Source organism: Atractosteus spatula, chromosome 7, assembly GCF_055471065.1.
Source record: "Atractosteus spatula isolate fAtrSpa1 chromosome 7, fAtrSpa1.hap1, whole genome shotgun sequence".
Lineage (NCBI taxonomy): Eukaryota > Metazoa > Chordata > Actinopteri > Semionotiformes > Lepisosteidae > Atractosteus > Atractosteus spatula.
Genome location: NC_142712.1, coordinates 56,562,260 through 56,580,088, shown reverse-complemented (window position 1 = coordinate 56,580,088; position 17,829 = coordinate 56,562,260). Strand labels below are relative to the sequence as shown.

Genomic DNA, 17,829 nt, shown 5'->3' with positions numbered 1-17,829 from the left:
GGAACAGACAACCAAGCCATGTTGTTGAAGCTGAAAACCTCTGGCCTGAAGAAACCGCAGGATGAGATCTTTGGCTCAAACGAGCTAGATGGACAGACCACCTCTTGCTTCTGACCTTTCATAATGCTCAGTGGGGCTCAGTGCTCAAATGAAGGATAGAACCAGAAAGTGGAGTCTATTTAAATAATTTCCAATTTTAAATGAGGATTTTTATAAAAATGAACTCCAGCAAGGATTTTTTTACTAGCGACAAAAAAGCTGTAAAAACCAAATGACACGATGTGTACTTCATCCCAGTCATTGCCATGTCTTCTCTTTCAGCCCAAGTGTTGACAGACGTGCAGTGAGTTTTACAGTCAGTTGTATACAGTTAGTTAGTGGGAAGCAGATTCCAAGCCATGATGATGTCTCTTGTATTTTAATGTGAAAAAAAGCACATTCAGCACCTAGGATGTAGTTCCTTTAAAACTTTATTGTTGTAAACATCAATGTGTGTGTCAGCTTATCTCCTGTAAAGACAGGAATTTGATTTGTATTTTCAGATTCATTTAATTCTGTTTTGCTTATTTATTTATTTTTTGCTCGCATTAAGAAGCTCGCTGAAGCTGAAAACTGAGAAAAGTAGCTCATTAGTGGGATCCTTTTTGAGGAACTCTATAAAACTTATAATAAACCTAGCATCCTGTCAAAAAAAATTAAATTATATACAGGCAGAACACCTATCCTTGAACTTACTGTCTAAACTGTTGTATTTCTCTTTCCTTATTTCCTGTCAGATTTTAGCAAGAAATGTGTACCGTGTTAGAAAAATCACCAGGGCGGTCCTGCATACGATACAGTATATTAAAAGCTGTTTTCAATGGGAAAGCTCACAAAGGAGCCTAATAGCTTTCTTGGTAAGTAATTTAGCTTTCTTCACTGCATTCATAGTTAATGAATATGAATAGCCCTTTGGCTGTCTGTATGATAATCTTTTCTCATGCCCTACATTAAAGTGTGCTGCATTTTAACACTTGCCTCTCCTGTCCAAGATCACCTTCTTTTGGAAATGTCTTGTATTTGCTTTAGTTCTAGCAAGAACTAAAAAAACTGAAGGAAAACTTGTCTTGGTCAGCGGACACTAGGTTCTCAATCTTTTTTAATGAGAGAAGGTATGGATTAAGACTTCTGAACTTTCACGTAATGTAGTTGTTGTCGGTGTGTGAGATATACTGTACCTTGAACATGATGTTTTGTTTTCGTAACAAAGATGTTCATATTGAGCCAGAATCCTTCAGTCTCCAATCCTGTTCCCAGGATTCTAGTTAATCCTGTTTTCCACTGAGATCTACAGTAACTGCGTTATTTAAACCAGTTAGTTGCAGTACACAAAGGCAAGTGTTCTTCGTGTTCTACAGGTAGTTTGTCAAAAGTAACTGATTAGCAGCTAAAAGAATGGGTAATTCAGCTTCTCATTGCAGTAATTACTTCAATAAGGGAATTACGGTCAGAAATGAAATGAAAATCAGAGGATTGTGCTAAAACTAAAAACTTAAAACTACAGATTAATTAGAGAAGTATGCATACATTAAAACGCATTGATACATTAAGTGTAGCAAGCGCCTGTTGGATGAGTGTGTAATGTACAGTAGCAGTCTTGCCAAATTCTGCTTTCTGATCGCTGACAACTCCTTTCTTTCTGAATGAGAATTCTGTTTTGGAAAATACAAATCCCCACATTGTACAGTACACACCACTGAGATCCTAAACCTGGCTGGTGCACTGTCCCAGACATGGCTCAGGGAGCATGGCTCTTCACCCCAGCTCAGGTGACGGTTTTGGCTGCACTCATGCAGCATGTTACACACGAGTTGTGCTGAGGTGTCTTATGAGCTTCACTGTGTACATTCCCGAGTGTACATAATTAGCAAAACCTGTCCCTTGCCTGTTATAGGGAGTAAAAAAGAGCTCTCAAGAGATTCGGATCATATGATAGAGGTCCTGTTTGTTAAAGCTAGAGGCATTGCAGTTGTTAGTGGTCTTTTTATAGAGGCTAGCGGTGTGGCTGTATTGGTGATCCAACACCCTGGGAAATACTGGGCAATACTGGGCTGACCTCTGTCAGACACTGCAGTCTACACCAGAGCACAGAAGAGGTGGAGGGGGAAGAGAACCGGGTTCAAACCCGCTGTTAAGAATCCCCCCTTTCTTGGTTAGTTCATTTCAAAGTCATTTCCAAGTGCTCTGAAGCCTTTTATTTGTCCCTATCTAATGATCTTTCAGAGCCTCTCCCCCCCAAACCCCCCCCCCCATTAGGGGGCAGGCTCACTCGGAGTGCTGGCGCCTGCAGCCCCCTGACAGACAGCCGGGCAGCCCCCCCGTCAGCACCGCGAGAGCGATCCCCCGGCCCCGATGATAATTCTGTCTGCCGCAGGTGATGGTGGCAACTGAGATTCAGGTTTAATTTTAGCTAACAGAACCCGGGGCATGAACATCTTTGTGGAAGGAGGTCTGTGTCTGCTGCCTGTGAAAACTTTACCAAGGTGCGCTGGTTCTGAATAAGGCGATTTCTTTGGTTTTAATAAAGCTCTCCTGTTCTCCCCTGCTGCCGTCCTTTGATGTTGACGAGATGGGCGCTTTACGGAGCGTTTCTAATTGAATGGTTCTGTTTTTCTGACTTTTTCTGACTCTGCAGATGAGCTGGTTTTCTGAATTGTGCCGAACAAATCTAGGCTGGTCCAGGCATCCCCTGGGGACTGCTTTTTGATATGCGTCGTCTCAATAAGATAGCGGAACCAGTTTTTCTGATGTGCATATTAATTTTTTGTGCCGTGCTCTTAAAAAGCAAGTGGGATTTTATGACGTGAGCCAGTTTTCAAATGCATTGTTGTTAACTTTGATTTGATCACAGAGGAAGAATGTACCTAATTAATAGTGTTTAGGGATGGAAAACCTAAGGGGTGCTTGTGAAATAGTAAGAAACACTTGCTTTTGAGTCAACAGGTGAGGCTTCCGTCTTGTTTGAAGAGAAGATCGGCTCTTCTCTCATCCTGACTCGTAGTGAAGTAGATCTTGATTTAATGCAGATGTGTTAGGGCACCTCATTTCGGTGCATGCAGGCTTTCCCTAAAGTGAAAATGGGTAAAACTGTGTAAAACTTTATATTGATCCAGTTTAATCTTGGTCTCATTAACCTTTATTCCTCATGTCTGATATACAGAAATCTGGGCAACATACTGTGTCATGGCCTCTGAAGACCACTAAATTAAACTTTTAAAACTTCAGGTGGAAGTACCTATGGCTGTATAGGTCGTATTACATGTGCAGTACAGTATATGCATTGATTTGATCTGCATCATAAAAATCTGCAAGTTTGAGAATGATTTTTAATAGAACATATACGTTAGCTTAGTTCAGGGTTAGCTAATAAAACAAGAGGTATTTATTGTAGGGTAATTGTACGTTTTAATGCACAGCGTAACCAATTGGATAGCTGAGACTGTCGATTGAGCATGGACAGCACTGCACGCCAAATTATTTTTAGTAGCAAGCTGTAACAAACTGATCTCACAATTTCAAAGTACTTGGAACTCCTGTGCTTTTCTCTGAAATGATCCTCGCTTTGATTTTCGGAGGTGTAGAATTGTTCTGGAGCACCAACTTGCCTGGGGAAAGTGTGAGTCTGTCTGTGAAGCGCTGCGGACTCCGTGCTCCTGTTTATCAGGAGGAGAGCGCAGGAAGGAACATTCCCAGGTCTAGTTGTGCTGCGTTTTTTCTAGGCATCTGGAAGCTCGGGGCCCTGGGAATGTGGCGCACATACGTGCTTCTCAGCAGAGAGCAAGAGGCTCACTGTGCCAGTGTCCACACTGACAGTCCTGTCATTCTTCACACAATGCCATTGCACTACAACATGTGACAGCCATGCACAGCTGGACAGGTGTTGACCAGGAGCTGCTTCTTCTTCTGCTGAGACATTTGCATTTATGTTTGTGTTTGAAACATGTCTAAAGAGCAGGGTTCCATGCATGTATATGAAAATAGTAGTATTTATATACTACAGTTTATCACCGAGTCGGCTCCTATTAGATGGCCATTGATTGCATCTCAGATGTGTAGCGAGTCACACTTTCCCCTGTTGTAAATATTAACAGAATTACTGTATAGTATGTACTCCAGTGCTATAGGGAAGCACAAGACTTTGGAAAGTACTTATGCTTGTCTAGAACCTGTCACATTAAAGATTACTATTGAATTGTTTTTACTTAGTACAAATTAGTTTAACTTTGTTTTTTATATTAATTAATTGGATTAATTGGATTGAGGAAGACGATGTGATCGCTTATTATGTCCTTTCTAATTTCTGAACACTTGAAAGCCATCACTGTGATATCAGGTTAAGACCCTTATTTATAGGGCACAGGTAATACAAGGCTTACATCCTGGAAATGCAGCGCTGTCCATGTGGCTAAAGTTACAACTGGCCACTTCATGCAGATCTTCAGTCTAATTTTGGCTTTGAAACCTTAAATAAACATAATATTAAGAATCCATTGTTTATATTATGTTAACTTCACAAAAAAAAGTTTTTGTCTGGAAACTTTGTGGTTGCAGATGGTTATTATGAATCAGGACAATGCCTTTCTTTGAACAGAAAGGAGCCTTTCTGGCTGTAGTCATTATTTGGAGGGCCTGCGAGTTAGTGAATTTGATTACGTAATTTAAATAAGTGCCTGAGAAGTAGTGCTGTTTGATGTCCTCTTCAGATGACACTTTCTGGTGCTTGTTTATTTTTATATATGTATGGATGCTGTGTAATTAAATGGCCTGAAAATAACATTCTGGTAAAATCACCCCTCCTAAAAAATTCCCAGGGTTTTTATTGCATGTTTATATTACTGTAATGACTCTAGGATCTGTGAGTCTAAAGCTTGACAACTGCATCTTATTCCAAAAGAGAGGGAGAATGTGACAGTTAAAAGCCTAATAAAATACTTCCCTTTTAAATGTGTTTTTTTTCTCCAGGAGTGAACTTGATGAATACTGTATACATCAGCAGCAGCAGCTCTGCAAAGGGGTCAAACAGAGTTCTTTGCTGCAAAAACAGTTTTAGCCTGTAGATGGAGCTCAAGGACTGCCAAACATGTCAGGAATGAAACAAGCTCTTCGGTTTTCCGAGCAGCATGTAAACTGGTGGGCAAGGCAGGGATGCAGTGAGAGTTCAACTTTCTATTTGCTCCACAAAAACAAACTTTTAAGTGGGATATGAATGGGTCATGGGTGAATGATAGTGTCTGGACAGGCAGAAAGACGGACAGAAGCCGTAATCCTATGCCGTTACACGGTTTTGCTTTTTGGTGTCTAGAATAAAAACATACACGCTAAAGCATAGAAGGTTCTGCAGTTATTGGAGTGGTTTAGGTATTGTGGAGAACTAAGGTTTTAATTTAAAGCTAGCTTGCCTGCCGCGATCCGTGTATCCTTCCTTCAGCGGCTAAAGAGACGTGTGTATTTTAACTGTTTCCTTTTTGGCATTGCCAGGTAGAAGCCTGTTCAGGCACTTACTTGACAGTCTGTGAAATGCTGATTGCTGCACATCACAGACTGCAAAGCTGGCATCTGATGAATGTTTGATGTTCTACAGCTGGAAGCACAGTTGGCAGCTGTGCCACTTTTCAGCCTGGTCTACTCAGATCTGTGCAGATAGGAGCCGGGCCAGGGCAGCCTGGCCCCAGAGCCTCTGAGGATGTCACCTGTGCCCTGCGAGCAAGAGAGCTCTGTGCTTGGCTTTGCATCAGTACAACCGCACGAACATAATCAGCACTACTTTTTTGTTGATCACAGTATGTTTTAGGCACATGATCATTTGTTTGTGGAGGGCAGGAAGGCTACAAAATGTATTGCTTTCAGCTTCTTCATATGGGACGTTAACTCGCTTATGAGGTATAACACGTTTTGTGCGTTGTAACATTTTTATTTTAAAAATCCCAGTCAGTTCTGTTACGCTTCTTGTTAATTTGTTTGCTGTGGGAGTTTCTATAGAGCAAAAAGGATTGCTGGCTGAAAAGCACATCATGTTCCTATATTCCTGAAACGGCTCTTACTAAATAAGGTCCTAAGGAGTGAAAATGTTATAAAATCCCAAGGCAAAGTTTCCATGGGGTTAAGAGATCTGGGAGTAGGGGCAGGTCTCGTTGTACTGCCTGCTTCTGGACTCATGGCAAAAATATAATCACTAAGCAAATGTTGCATGTTATATGACATAAATGTTATGGCTAGAAAGCAATTTTTCTGTCTAAATATATTAATCTAGTTTACAATATTTACAGCTGTTTTATGTTTTTCTTTTTATTCCGATGCTTCTCAATCAATAACATGATTGAGGGCACCTCTTCACAGGCAATTGTAAACGATTTTGAAAACCGTTCTCGAAACAGTAAAGAAAAAACATAATCTGCCCTTTCATGACAATGACAATGTTTTGCATGATGAAGGTTTTGGTTCTGCAAAAATGATTCTTCCAAGTGAAAATAAAGAGAAAGATATCTTCCTTGAGGAATCCCAGCTCTCTTTGAGAGCTGATGCGTCCAATTAAGAAACTTGAGAATTTGAAGACGATCTACTGTAGTTCTAAACAGAGCAGGTCTCAAATAAAATTTCAGAAGCGAGTAATAGCGCCTACAGTATTTCTACCTTACAGAGGAAAGCCAACAGCGGCTGACATTTTTGGCCTTGTATAATTTCGGTATTCAGGGATACACCTTCTTTTTTTGTCAACCGAGGAAGCTCTACATATTTAACCCCAGTTGCGGGATATCTCCCTCGTCCCCGAGGACAGCCGTGGAGAAGGATGGCTTGTCTGGAGAAAGACGGACCTGCCTGCTCCCAGAGCCCCGTGCCCTCTGCGGCAGATAGGGAAGTGACAGGGAGAGGCAGGGGGGGCGGGGGCTGGCCTGTCTGCTCTGTCACCCTGCAAGGCTGTGGACTTGTGAACATCCCCGACGCGGAGCTGAGACACCCCAGTCAGCACGCACAGGGGCTGGGGGGGGGGCCCACTGCTGACAGGCACCACAGGGCCCCTGTCGCCCCCGCGCTCCACGAGCTGAATTAAGCAGGCGTGCTCGTGACAGGGAGACACCACGGCCAGGGAAGCCGAGAGCGACGCCTGACCCTTCCGAAGAGAAACCTCGGAGCTGGTGTGGAGTGCCACGTCCTGCTGTTTTCATGGCTCTCTCTAGTTTTTGTGAGACTTGGTGCCAAAATAAAGAGAATTGCAAGTCCTCAGCGCTACATTTTAGTTTTGTTGTATTCTTTATTTATTATACTCTTTGCTGCTTCTTATTGAGATGGAAGGCAGGGAGGGTCTTTGTGATGCATCTCTTTAAATCATTTTATACAAGTTTATATTTTTACCGGCTAGCAGAAAACCAACAGAACACTTGTGACTGGGAAGATATTCAGCATGACTAAAGAAGGCTGATTTTGAATAAGATCTCCATTCTCTCTCTTGGTCCATTAGACATTGCTGATAAGCGTATTCTGTTTTTCTTGGGTTAGGATGAAGTTAAATTCAATGAACCTTTTGAGGCTCTGCCATATACTTCAGTGGTACTTTGATTCATCCTACAGGAGAACATTGATGTTTTTTCTTGATTAAAGCCTTGCGTTTGTGGGAGCACGATGGTTAACTCTTCAATTCTGGGCCGGGGCACCTTCGATGTGGACTAGGCATGTCCTCCCCATTTCCATGTGGGTTTTCTCGAGGTTTCTTGGTTTCTTCCCACCTCCCAAAGACATACTGCTGAAGTTAACTGGTGTTGCTGAATATCTGTGTGTGTGTGTCCTATGCTGGACAGGTGTTCAAACCAAGGTGCCCTGTGCTTCTGGGACGGCCTCCAGGTGGTTGTGACCTGTGCCAGACGGCCGTTTGACAACAGCCTGATGGATCGGTGTGCAAGTCAACCGTTGTCTCAAACATTTTTGTAGGCTGTCAGCATAAAAGTAAGTCATGAGCCCTATAAATTCTTGAGCTTTTGAAGAACTGTCTGTTGTGACAGTGAGGAAGGGGAAAAGGTTCCAGACTTTTCTAAAATGAGTTTAGATCTATTATGCGGACCTCTCGGTTTCACAGAGCTGTGGAGGGAGAAGGCACAGTTATGACACTGCACTGTCTACATGTATTTTCCCTTTTAAAGAGCGGACCTTCTTTTTCTTTAGCAGAGATGATTTGAGTCGACCGTTTTGAAATATTTATTCAGCCCGAGCTCTGAATACCCACAACTGCCCACACTCTGTACCTGCCCTGCAGAGAAATATCGTCTGTGGCTCCCCTCAGCTGTCACCCTTTGAAATCGCTTCCCCACACGAGCTTTAACTGGCCCAACTTTATGACAAATTACATGTCTCATTGCCTTGTGTTTACAACTGCTTTAAACCCCGTTCACTGCCAAGGCAGAGTAGCCATCCTCGCCACTAGCCCTCAGCCAGACATTCACTTCAAGCTCGGCTGAAGAACAAAAAGGCAGACGTGAGCATTATAGCTACTGGGGCCTTTGATTTATTATTCATATCCTTCTTTTTTCCTGTTTTTTTTTAATTGAGAAAGCATTCCCGATTAGTCTAGCCGCCCTTGACTTCACCCGGAAAAGCGAATCTGGATTGGAGCGACGATTATACACCGTTTTTTCCTCTTCTTCGTGTGTTTTAATTTTTTCCACCCCCCTGCCTGGAAAGCCTGAAGTCAGTCTTGTTAAACTTGCTTAGCTGTGTTTCCATAATCTGTAGCAATCACGCTGGCATTTCATCTGTAGCTCCCTGTGCTGTGTCCCTGGAAGGCTTTTTTTTTCTCTTTTTTCTCTTTTCTTTGCACTACCCGGCTTAGAAAGAAAGTGTTTCCATTACAACGCTTTAAGAGCTATCAAGTTTGAAATTTCTTCTTCTGCTAACTTTACTGCATATGTATGCAAGCACATACTAGCAGATTTGGCTGCGTCTTAGTTAATAGTCATAATCAGTTGTCAAGCAGTTACTTTCAGTCCTAACATCAAGGGGCAAAATGTTTGAAGGACGAGGAGCACTAACTGAAACACGTCAGAGACATCTTAATTTTAACCCCGGTAATTTTTTAAATGCGAAACAAAGCAGTGAATGTGTGATTTTTAGCGTCATCTGAGTTGGGGCTGTGACTGTGGCCATCCAAGATTGGGAACCTGATGGGAGGATTGCTGTGAAGCTCTTGATGATCTGAGAGGGGATCTGAGTTTGAATTCACCACCCGTTTAAATTGAAAATAAAATCAGAGACCCCACTCGGTATGGAAAAATGTTGTTTTTTTTCCCATTTCTTTTATTTCATTAGCCATACTTATATAGTTGTGAGTTTTAATAGGTCAGATCAAAAGGTGGTGCAACTCATTCAGTTAGGGTTTTTGTACATAAAAAACAGTTGTTGAAATAAAGGAAACGGTGCAGTAAAATGTTCAGTATAGCATTGATAGCAAACTCGGATTTTGTCATTGTGATATTGTGAGCACTGTTGTTTTTTTGACAACAGAAGTTTTGGGATTTTACAGGTCGGTGTGATGGTGAATTACTTGGATTTGAAAAATCTGTGAAATATGGGAAACGTGTAAATGTGAGCTGTTTACAGTTCTTGGGGGTTTTAATGGCCAGATTATGTAATACTTTTGTGCACATTGTGCCCGTGAGCCCCTGCACTCTACCTTTTGTTTTGACATCAGACGTTACTCTCTTCTGAGAGGAGGGAATGGTTGCAGCTGTGCTTCTTCTAACCAGGCATTTAACTGAGGGTGAAAAGTCACTCTCAGAGCTTTATTGTGTAAGGCCATGGATCGTGTGCTAGAGGGATTAGTGGGAGACCTGTAGAATGCGTTTAGCAGAATCCTATTAAGAGCACTATAAAACAAATCCCGTCATCTGATTTTTAACCCAGGTAGCAGTGTTGTTTCATGCAGGGCAAGCACTTCTCTGCAGACTTACAGGTATCTAAGGAGAGTGCATCTCAATCACACACTTCACTATACTCAGTAACAGTTTTATTAATTAATTAATTATTTTTTTTCCCAGACACTCCATGCATAATTGTCCTGACATCTTTCAACTAAATGGCTCTGTCAAGGGAGGGTTTCATACATTAGAGACGCTCCTTATGCACACAAATCAAAAGCATTTCAATTAGAAGGCATTAATTACCCGATCCTACCTTGTGCAAATGTGGATTTGGGAAATCATTAATTACATATACTGTGCTATAATCTACAGAGACTTTAAAAAGAAAGTTAATGAAGAAAACTTTTTTTATGGTGTTCAAAATGCTGCAACAATTTTTTGCAGATTCAAATTTAGCATGAATGAGCTTCCGTTTTTTGTCATACATGTACACTCTGAATTACAGAGCATCACACCTACAGTATGTACAAATCCAGAACTGTGTTTTCTCAGTTCTTTTACAGTTATACTATAGTGGATTATTCTGCCATTAGCAAATAGCTGAGCACTAATTTTAATTTTAAATTGAATCTATAATTATATGTAATATAATCGTAATTAGTTATTTTATTATTATCTAGTGCTTTCATGTAGCATAAAATGTAAATATTTTGTTACGTTCTAAAGGCTGTGAACTTCTTGGTCAAGGAGGAAGAACGATGTCTGCTGTGTATGTGAGAATAATGTTGCAGGGAAACGAGCAAATAAACTGAAGAAAATTAAAAACATCTTGAATTTCACTATAGAACAAATTTTGTTCCTGCAAAGAATGGAGGGCTGTGTTAAAATTGTGTATGAATATTTTACATTTATAACACATTTAATGCACAAATATTATCTTTTTGTAAGAAAAAACAATTCAGAAAGATTTATTTTATTCTCCAAAATATTATTTTGATTATTTCTGAGATAATTTACTGTATGTTTCAAGTCTTGTGGAACAAAATACCTAAGTGTGTGTATCAGTACCTGATTGTTTTCCGTTAATAAAGCATTTCAGAGATGGGGAGGTGCACACCTTCAAATCTAACCTGTCTGGTGGTAAAAGATTGTCTGACACACTTTGCAAGCTGGAAATGGTGTTGAACTTTCCAGCTAATTAAAAGGTGGATTGTTTTCTGTAGAAATGTGGACTTAAGGCTGATGTTGGTTTTTGTGCTCTCTGGGTAATAAAATTTAAACCATTTAGCAAGGTATTGGTTGCGTCTCTAGTTCACGAGACTACCAGGAAATGTGAGGAGACGGGGTAGGTATACGTTTCTTGTGTGCATTAATGAGGGACAGCTGACATTTTACGGAGTGCGAGCCTGAAAGGAGAGATGCAATGGCTTTTTCAGATGTTTCCAGATGTTTCCGGTTACATTTTTATTAGCACATAAAAACATGTAAATTCTGCTCACGTGGCTCGACAGTGCTGTTTCTTGGAATACAGGGGGCTCTCTGACAGGTTTGGTTTATAGCTCCATTTAGACGCGCAATTTAGACTCGACAAATTATATTCCTTTATGCTTTTTATCTGTTTTCCAAACCCCGCTCACTAAGCAGAATTTGCATTAGCGACCGATTAGGAAGACCTGTGACAGATTCTCTCCTTTGGCTCCCTGGGTAGAAATGAATTGCCTCCCTGTGTTAACTTCCACCAAAAGACAGAGACCAGGCAATTAGACTTCAGTGGTTAATAGAGCAGCTTTCACATCGAGGGCAAAGGATCCATGATTCCAACTGGGCTGAAGTCAGTGTGCAGGAGTGTGCACAAAGGAAACTCTAGGGAGAACTAGCTACCTGTCCCAAAAACCTTCATTCCCCTGTGGATAACAACAAAATGTCCTCAGTGGACACGGAACAGGGGACGTAGGTGAAATGTTTGAAGCAAATTTTTTTTGAGGGGAGAGAATTTTTTTTTCTTGTGTGCAATTAACTTGATAGATAACATTTGTCTGCCTGCACCTGTTTGTATGTAAAATGTGCTCTCATGCCACCAAATTGGGTTTTCTTTCAAAATCAGGCAGTTGTCTTGAGCAGCATATTACCTACTGTGCATGTTCATAGCTGCTGGAAAATAGGTCGGTGCAGCTTTAATAGTTTAGTCTGTTAGTGAGAATGTCTTGTAAATCAACTGCCTGTCAAAGAAGAATTCATCAAATTTAAATTTGCAATGACGGAGTGATTAAAGTGAAAAGACATGACTGATAATCTGATATACTGTTGATAAAAATGTCTTTCAAACAATAGGAGCAGGCATTATTTCAGGTACACTCTTAGGCACCTTGAATGAAAAGCATTGAATGTGATATGCCAGGCAGGGGCACCTTTTTAATGTTCGGTCATAGACTTAGCTCCGCAAAAGGAAAACGAAACCGCTCCATCAGGAGAAAGACGGCTTTAGTTGAGCACTGATGAAATCCATGTGTTTCCTGGTTCTCTCTCATTCCTTACATGTTTGTTGAGGTGGGATTACCCACCAGCTAACCGTGATGCGTACAGACTTGTGTGTGCTGCTCAGAACGGGCCCTGAAGTCACACCAGTAAAAATATCGCTCCAGATAAGATAAGATTGCCTTATTGACCATATACAATTTCTTGCATTAGGAATTTGTTTTTTTGCATACCCCAGCTTGCTCTCCATGAACCACCAGGCGGGGAGAGAGAAGCTGGGGGTCAGAGCGCAGGGTCAGACATTTATACAGTGCCCCTGGAGCAGTGGGGGTTAAGGGCCTTGCTCAGGGGCCCAACGGAGTAGGATTCCTCTGGATTTGAAGCGGGATTTGAACCGGCAACCTTCCAGCCACAGGTGCAGATCCTCAGCCACAGTGCCACCACTTTACCCCTCAAGGATCAAACTCCAGACATATTGTACTGAGCAGCCCTTAGCACATTAGACAGGGACACAGTGGTACTGTAGGTGTGAATATTAGCTAACCTTCTGCAGTTCATTTCAACAGACATTACCAGGGCTGTTCTGCCTCTCTGTGTGAATTGCTCACAGAAAAGAGAAGATGATGATGTCAGAGTGTAAGGAACAGGGTATCATTTATACCCATGGTTTATTTTGACATAATTGTTCTGGAAGCTTATGTGCATTACCCTAGCCTTAACGTATTAATAATGGTAAGAATAAATAAAAAAAAAACTTAAAACAGAGCGTTGATTCATCTTTCTGAGGCACAAGCAAGACAGGTCTGGAGAAAGCTGTTTGACGGGATTTAAATTGTGACAGTCAAGCCTGACCCTTGTCACACGGTTGTCTTGATTGCGTGATCTGTCAGTCATCGAGAGGAAATCTCTCACATTTCTCCTTTCTCTTCATCTATCCTCGAAACAACCGTCTGAGATAATAACGGTTTAAGCCTGACTCATGAGGTTGTCACTAAATGGGTTTAAGTGTTTGGTTCCAATTAATGCACAGCTGTGAAATGTTGTGGGAGTTTCTGCGCCGTGCTTTGTGCCAGGCCTTTTACAGAATTATGAAGGATTATTCATTCGGCATGATTCATCTTATTTCTTCCAGGGGTCTTGGCTTTCCTCAGTATAACTGCAGCGATGGAAATATATGCTGAACATGTTCCTCCGGTTTACCTTATGTGCCGAGCCACAGGCAATTGTAAGGACTAAATCCGAGCCCTGCAGGGTCTGATGCAGATTATACTTTGCATGGGATTTCTTTCCTTGTCACAGAATGTGTCCTCTATTCTGAGAACTGCAAAATGCAGGCGCCCTCCCCCCCCAGCACTCAGGACTCCTGAGAATGTCATCAGCCCAAGTAATGTACCTTTCCAGGACGCACTCAGCAGAAATTCAACGACTAAACTCGGTTTTGTAGAATGTCGTAAATGCAGCACATGGTTGGCCCATCTCCTGTTAATGAATTGATGTATTTTATTTTTATCTGTGTTACCTGTATTCAGGTTCTAGTAGAAAAATGAATGATTTGAACAACAAGAGAGCAGCAAAGGAGAAAGATGAAGTATTTGTCGACAGTGTCTGGTGTTTTCAGTCACACGTCGGTGTTGGGGATCTGGCTGACCTGCGGCCCTCCCGCTCAGTGTGCGTGCTATCGTTTCAGATCTTCGTGCTCACAGTTTGGCACTGGGAGCTCTACATGCTGCCCCTCTTCCTCCTCCTCCTCTTCGCTTGGAACTACTTCCAGATCGCCGCGGGGAAGGTCAGCCACACACACGACCTGGTGAGTGTCACCCTCTCCCGCGCTGCCCTGGCACTCGCTGCGTGGGCGCCAGCTCCTGCGGCTCGGTCCGAGAGAGGAGCAGCCGGGGGTGCTCAGACGTTTTGTAGAAATCTGACTGCATAGACCGTTTCCTCACTGAGCTGTGCAGAAGGCATGTCCTTGCAGCGAACTCAAATAATACATGCAAGGCAGGCCTGGTACAGTAGTTGCATCGAGATGAAACACCGCATGTGTGCTCCAGTTTAACTTGATTTTAAAACCAGGTTCTACCTTTAAAAATTAATCACGAGGCCTGTGGCCCTCAAGTTGGTGGAGACATGCAGCATCAGTCTGAAAAGGTCTAATTAAAGGAGAACGGCCACAAAACAATATAAGGTGGAAAAGTGGAATTATAAAAGCAGCAGTGGATTATAGCCTCCTCCTACTGTGGGCAGAGTGCTACCACACCCTACACTTGGTGCACAAAAGACAAGAGCCTGGAATCATAATGAAACGGCATCTTCTATGTGCTGTGGAGCACATTTCAGCAGGCCCGTGCCTCTCCACCTTGTTATTCTGAAGGGTAACACCATTTGCACTTTTTGAAAACCCTCTGAATAAATGCACTAGGTACCTCACAGCCCGCCTCTTTCACACACCCTTCCCTGCGGTCTCTTGGTCTGAATGTGCCAGAGGCCAGGGAGGGGGGAGTGTAGCCTTGGGGGTGAACGTAGAGCCCTGGTCAGCCCAAAAATCTGTCTGGAAGTGACGTGGTCTAACGATGACCTAGTGCCTGACTCGTGCACCGTCCGATCTGACTCTGTACGAAGTGATCAAAGCAACTGTGCTAATATCATTTTATTTGCTTCATGTTTTTATTTACTTTGCTGGAGAATTTAGGTTGCAGAGCTGTGATGTTGCTGTGTTGAACAGGAGTCTCTTTCCCCTGTCAGTTTTTCTAAAGTCATTTGTGGAAAACAGCCTTTGTGCAAATGAAAGGCTTGTGAAATGAAAGGCGGAAACACAAGGAGAAGCATTACCAACAATATTGAAGACTGCGTGCTAAACACTTATATTTACACATTGCACATTATATTTTAACGACTGTTCTTTTCTAGGATAATATGGACTGGTGTGAAGATGATGACGAAGATGAAAAGGTAAGTCTTATTCTTCTGTGACATTTCTAGAACCTATGTTTATCCTTAGACATGTTATTTAAAAAGATACATTTTGGATCACTTTTCTGTGGACTTAGTTCCCCAAAAGTGCACATACATTTTTCTTGGCTTTCTTCACAATAATTTCAAGTTCTGCACAAGAGTATCTACAGATCCTTTCTCTTGAAAAAAAAAAAGAAAGCATCTTGTCATTTGTTTCAGTGTTTTAGAAGCTATTTTTCTTACACTTATCCATGACAATTTACAGTCAATAATGCAATAATTCTAGTCAGATTTGTTTTTGCAAAATCCAGTACTGCTATTTTTGACTATTCTCCATGTTTGCATTTGTGTGATTCGTGTATTCCATTGATTTATTTGTGAAACAGATACAGAATGTACAGTGGCATTTTGTTTCTAGAACCATCTCTCTGTTACAATGGATAAAGAGAATGAATGAGTTTAGATGACTGTACCTTATTATATTTAATGGACATTCTAAAACTTGAGGATGTGTTTAAAATATAGTGTAGTGTTAAATAGTGGTTTAACGGTGAGCAAAATGAAATAAAATGCAGTTTACACAGTGAATCAAAAATATTGTGAGCAACTACAGTGAGGTCAGAGCTGGAGTGGAGTCACAGCAGTGGGAGTCTGCACAGTGAGCATGCGCTGCAACTCTCTGATCCAGACTGAAGATGCAGAACAGGCAAGGAGGCAAATCATTCCATCTACAGGTGGAGTGGATTTTTGAAGAGGTGTTGGATTAATATGGCTGCTGCTGAAATGTACAGTATGTGGTGTCTTGAACTCTAGCCAGCTTTAGGTTAGGTGTCTTAAAGAATTAGTCTGTAAAGAATTACTTCTAGACCCGAAGTCATGAGTGTGATTGTTTTCCTTAAGGATTAAAGATGCATCTCTGACATCGGGAATATCATTTCCGCCTTAATGCCCATGGAAACATTTTAATATCAGTCATCTGTACTCTTCACAGTAGGTTCATTTCTAAACTTAGATTGAACGATACCCTAACTTTCCACAGAGACATTCACCAAGTTTTTTCAAATGTCATTTGACTGAACTATTCATATCATTTGTTTACGTTTCCCCAAGATCTTAAAATAAATACATAAATCACAAATTAAAATATCTAATATTCTATGCAGAATTTAAAAAAACTGCCACTTCCTCCAAGCCCTTTCAGATCTATTCCACTGGGTATGCTGTTTTGCAGTTTTATAAAGTCTCTAGTCACTATTGCAGAAATTAGAAAATGCTGCTTTGAATCTCCAAAAGAAAACTTTTATCCTCAGAAGCAATTTACATCTCTTTTCCATTTGGGACTTTTAAGCGAGTGAAGATTTCATACAAGACTATACTAATTGCCAATATTTTGGTAGCCTGAACTTTGGCTAAATAAACACAAACTGGGTTAAGTGGTAACTATGGATATAGGCTTGTCTGGGTGGTTTTTCTTTCAACAGCAAGGACACGGGGGAAAAGGAGGCTATTTCTGCTTTCTGACGGTTGTTATGGTAGGATTTGGGCCATTCAGAGCTGTCTCTTTTGAAGAAAAATCAGAAAATTTTGCTTCATTCAGTTGAATGTAAAGGGATCCCATATGAGTGAAATCCCATAAAACAGTGGTGTGTATTAGTTCATACACCTGTACTGAATACAAGCCGACCTTTTGAATTTGAATTTGTAATAACATTTGCAGAAATGTCCTCAGGATGTGAACAATTGTTTTAAATTGTATGATGATGTGCATCCCTGTATAATTTAGTTCTCTGCTACTTCTTAGTTCTGTACATTCTTCCATGGTTCATATACTGAATGTTTAATTTAGTATATGGGCGGAGCGGAGCGGTGGCTCTGTGGCTGAGGATCTGCGCCTGTGGCTGGAAGGTTGCTGGTTCGTATCCTGTGGCCGACAGAGGAATCCTACTCTGTTGGGCCCCTGAGCAAGGCCCTTCACCCCAACTGCTCCAGGGGTGCTGTACAATGGCTGACCCTGCGCTCTGACCCCAAGCTTCTCTCCCTGTCTGTGTGTCTGTCTCATGGAGAGCAAGCTGGGGTATGCAAAAAGACGAATTCCTAATGCAAGAAATTGTATGGGGCTAATAAAGTGATGTTATGTTAATTACATAGATTTCCAGATTGACTTTTACATTGGCTTGCCATTGTGCTACCAAGTCTTTTTACGTTTAGCTATCATGTTAAGCGAATGGGTCAAATAACATTCGCAAGCCCTGCCTGCCTTGTTTTTCTGTTTTTTAGTAAGCAAAGAGTTAATTAAGGATTGCAGTTGCCTTCCATTGCTCCTCGAATGCTGGAGTGGGGAATTGCCTCCAAGCGCTGACCTTTCTGCTCCGGGACTGGGCCCGAGAATCATATCCATAATGTGCTGAATATATTCTGCCGTGATGACCGGGGGCTAGCGAGAATCTGTGGAGAGCAAGCCCTGTGGTGGAGGGGGGCCTTCCTCTGCGCTGCTTCTGGTGTGGGAGGCTCAGCCATGTAG

General features: G+C 41.7%; 1 protein-coding gene across 1 annotated transcript in view; it reads left to right on the top strand.

The window, feature by feature from the left end:
- mctp2a (multiple C2 domains, transmembrane 2a) overlaps nucleotides 1-17,829 on the top strand; it is a 78,536-nt gene that overhangs the window by 47,576 nt on the left and 13,131 nt on the right. The window contains exons 17-19 of the mRNA XM_088921565.1: nucleotides 777-896; nucleotides 14,047-14,166; nucleotides 15,264-15,305. Coding sequence (XP_088777691.1) covers nucleotides 777-896; nucleotides 14,047-14,166; nucleotides 15,264-15,305 — 282 coding nt within the window. The remainder of the gene's footprint in view (nucleotides 1-776; nucleotides 897-14,046; nucleotides 14,167-15,263; nucleotides 15,306-17,829) is intronic.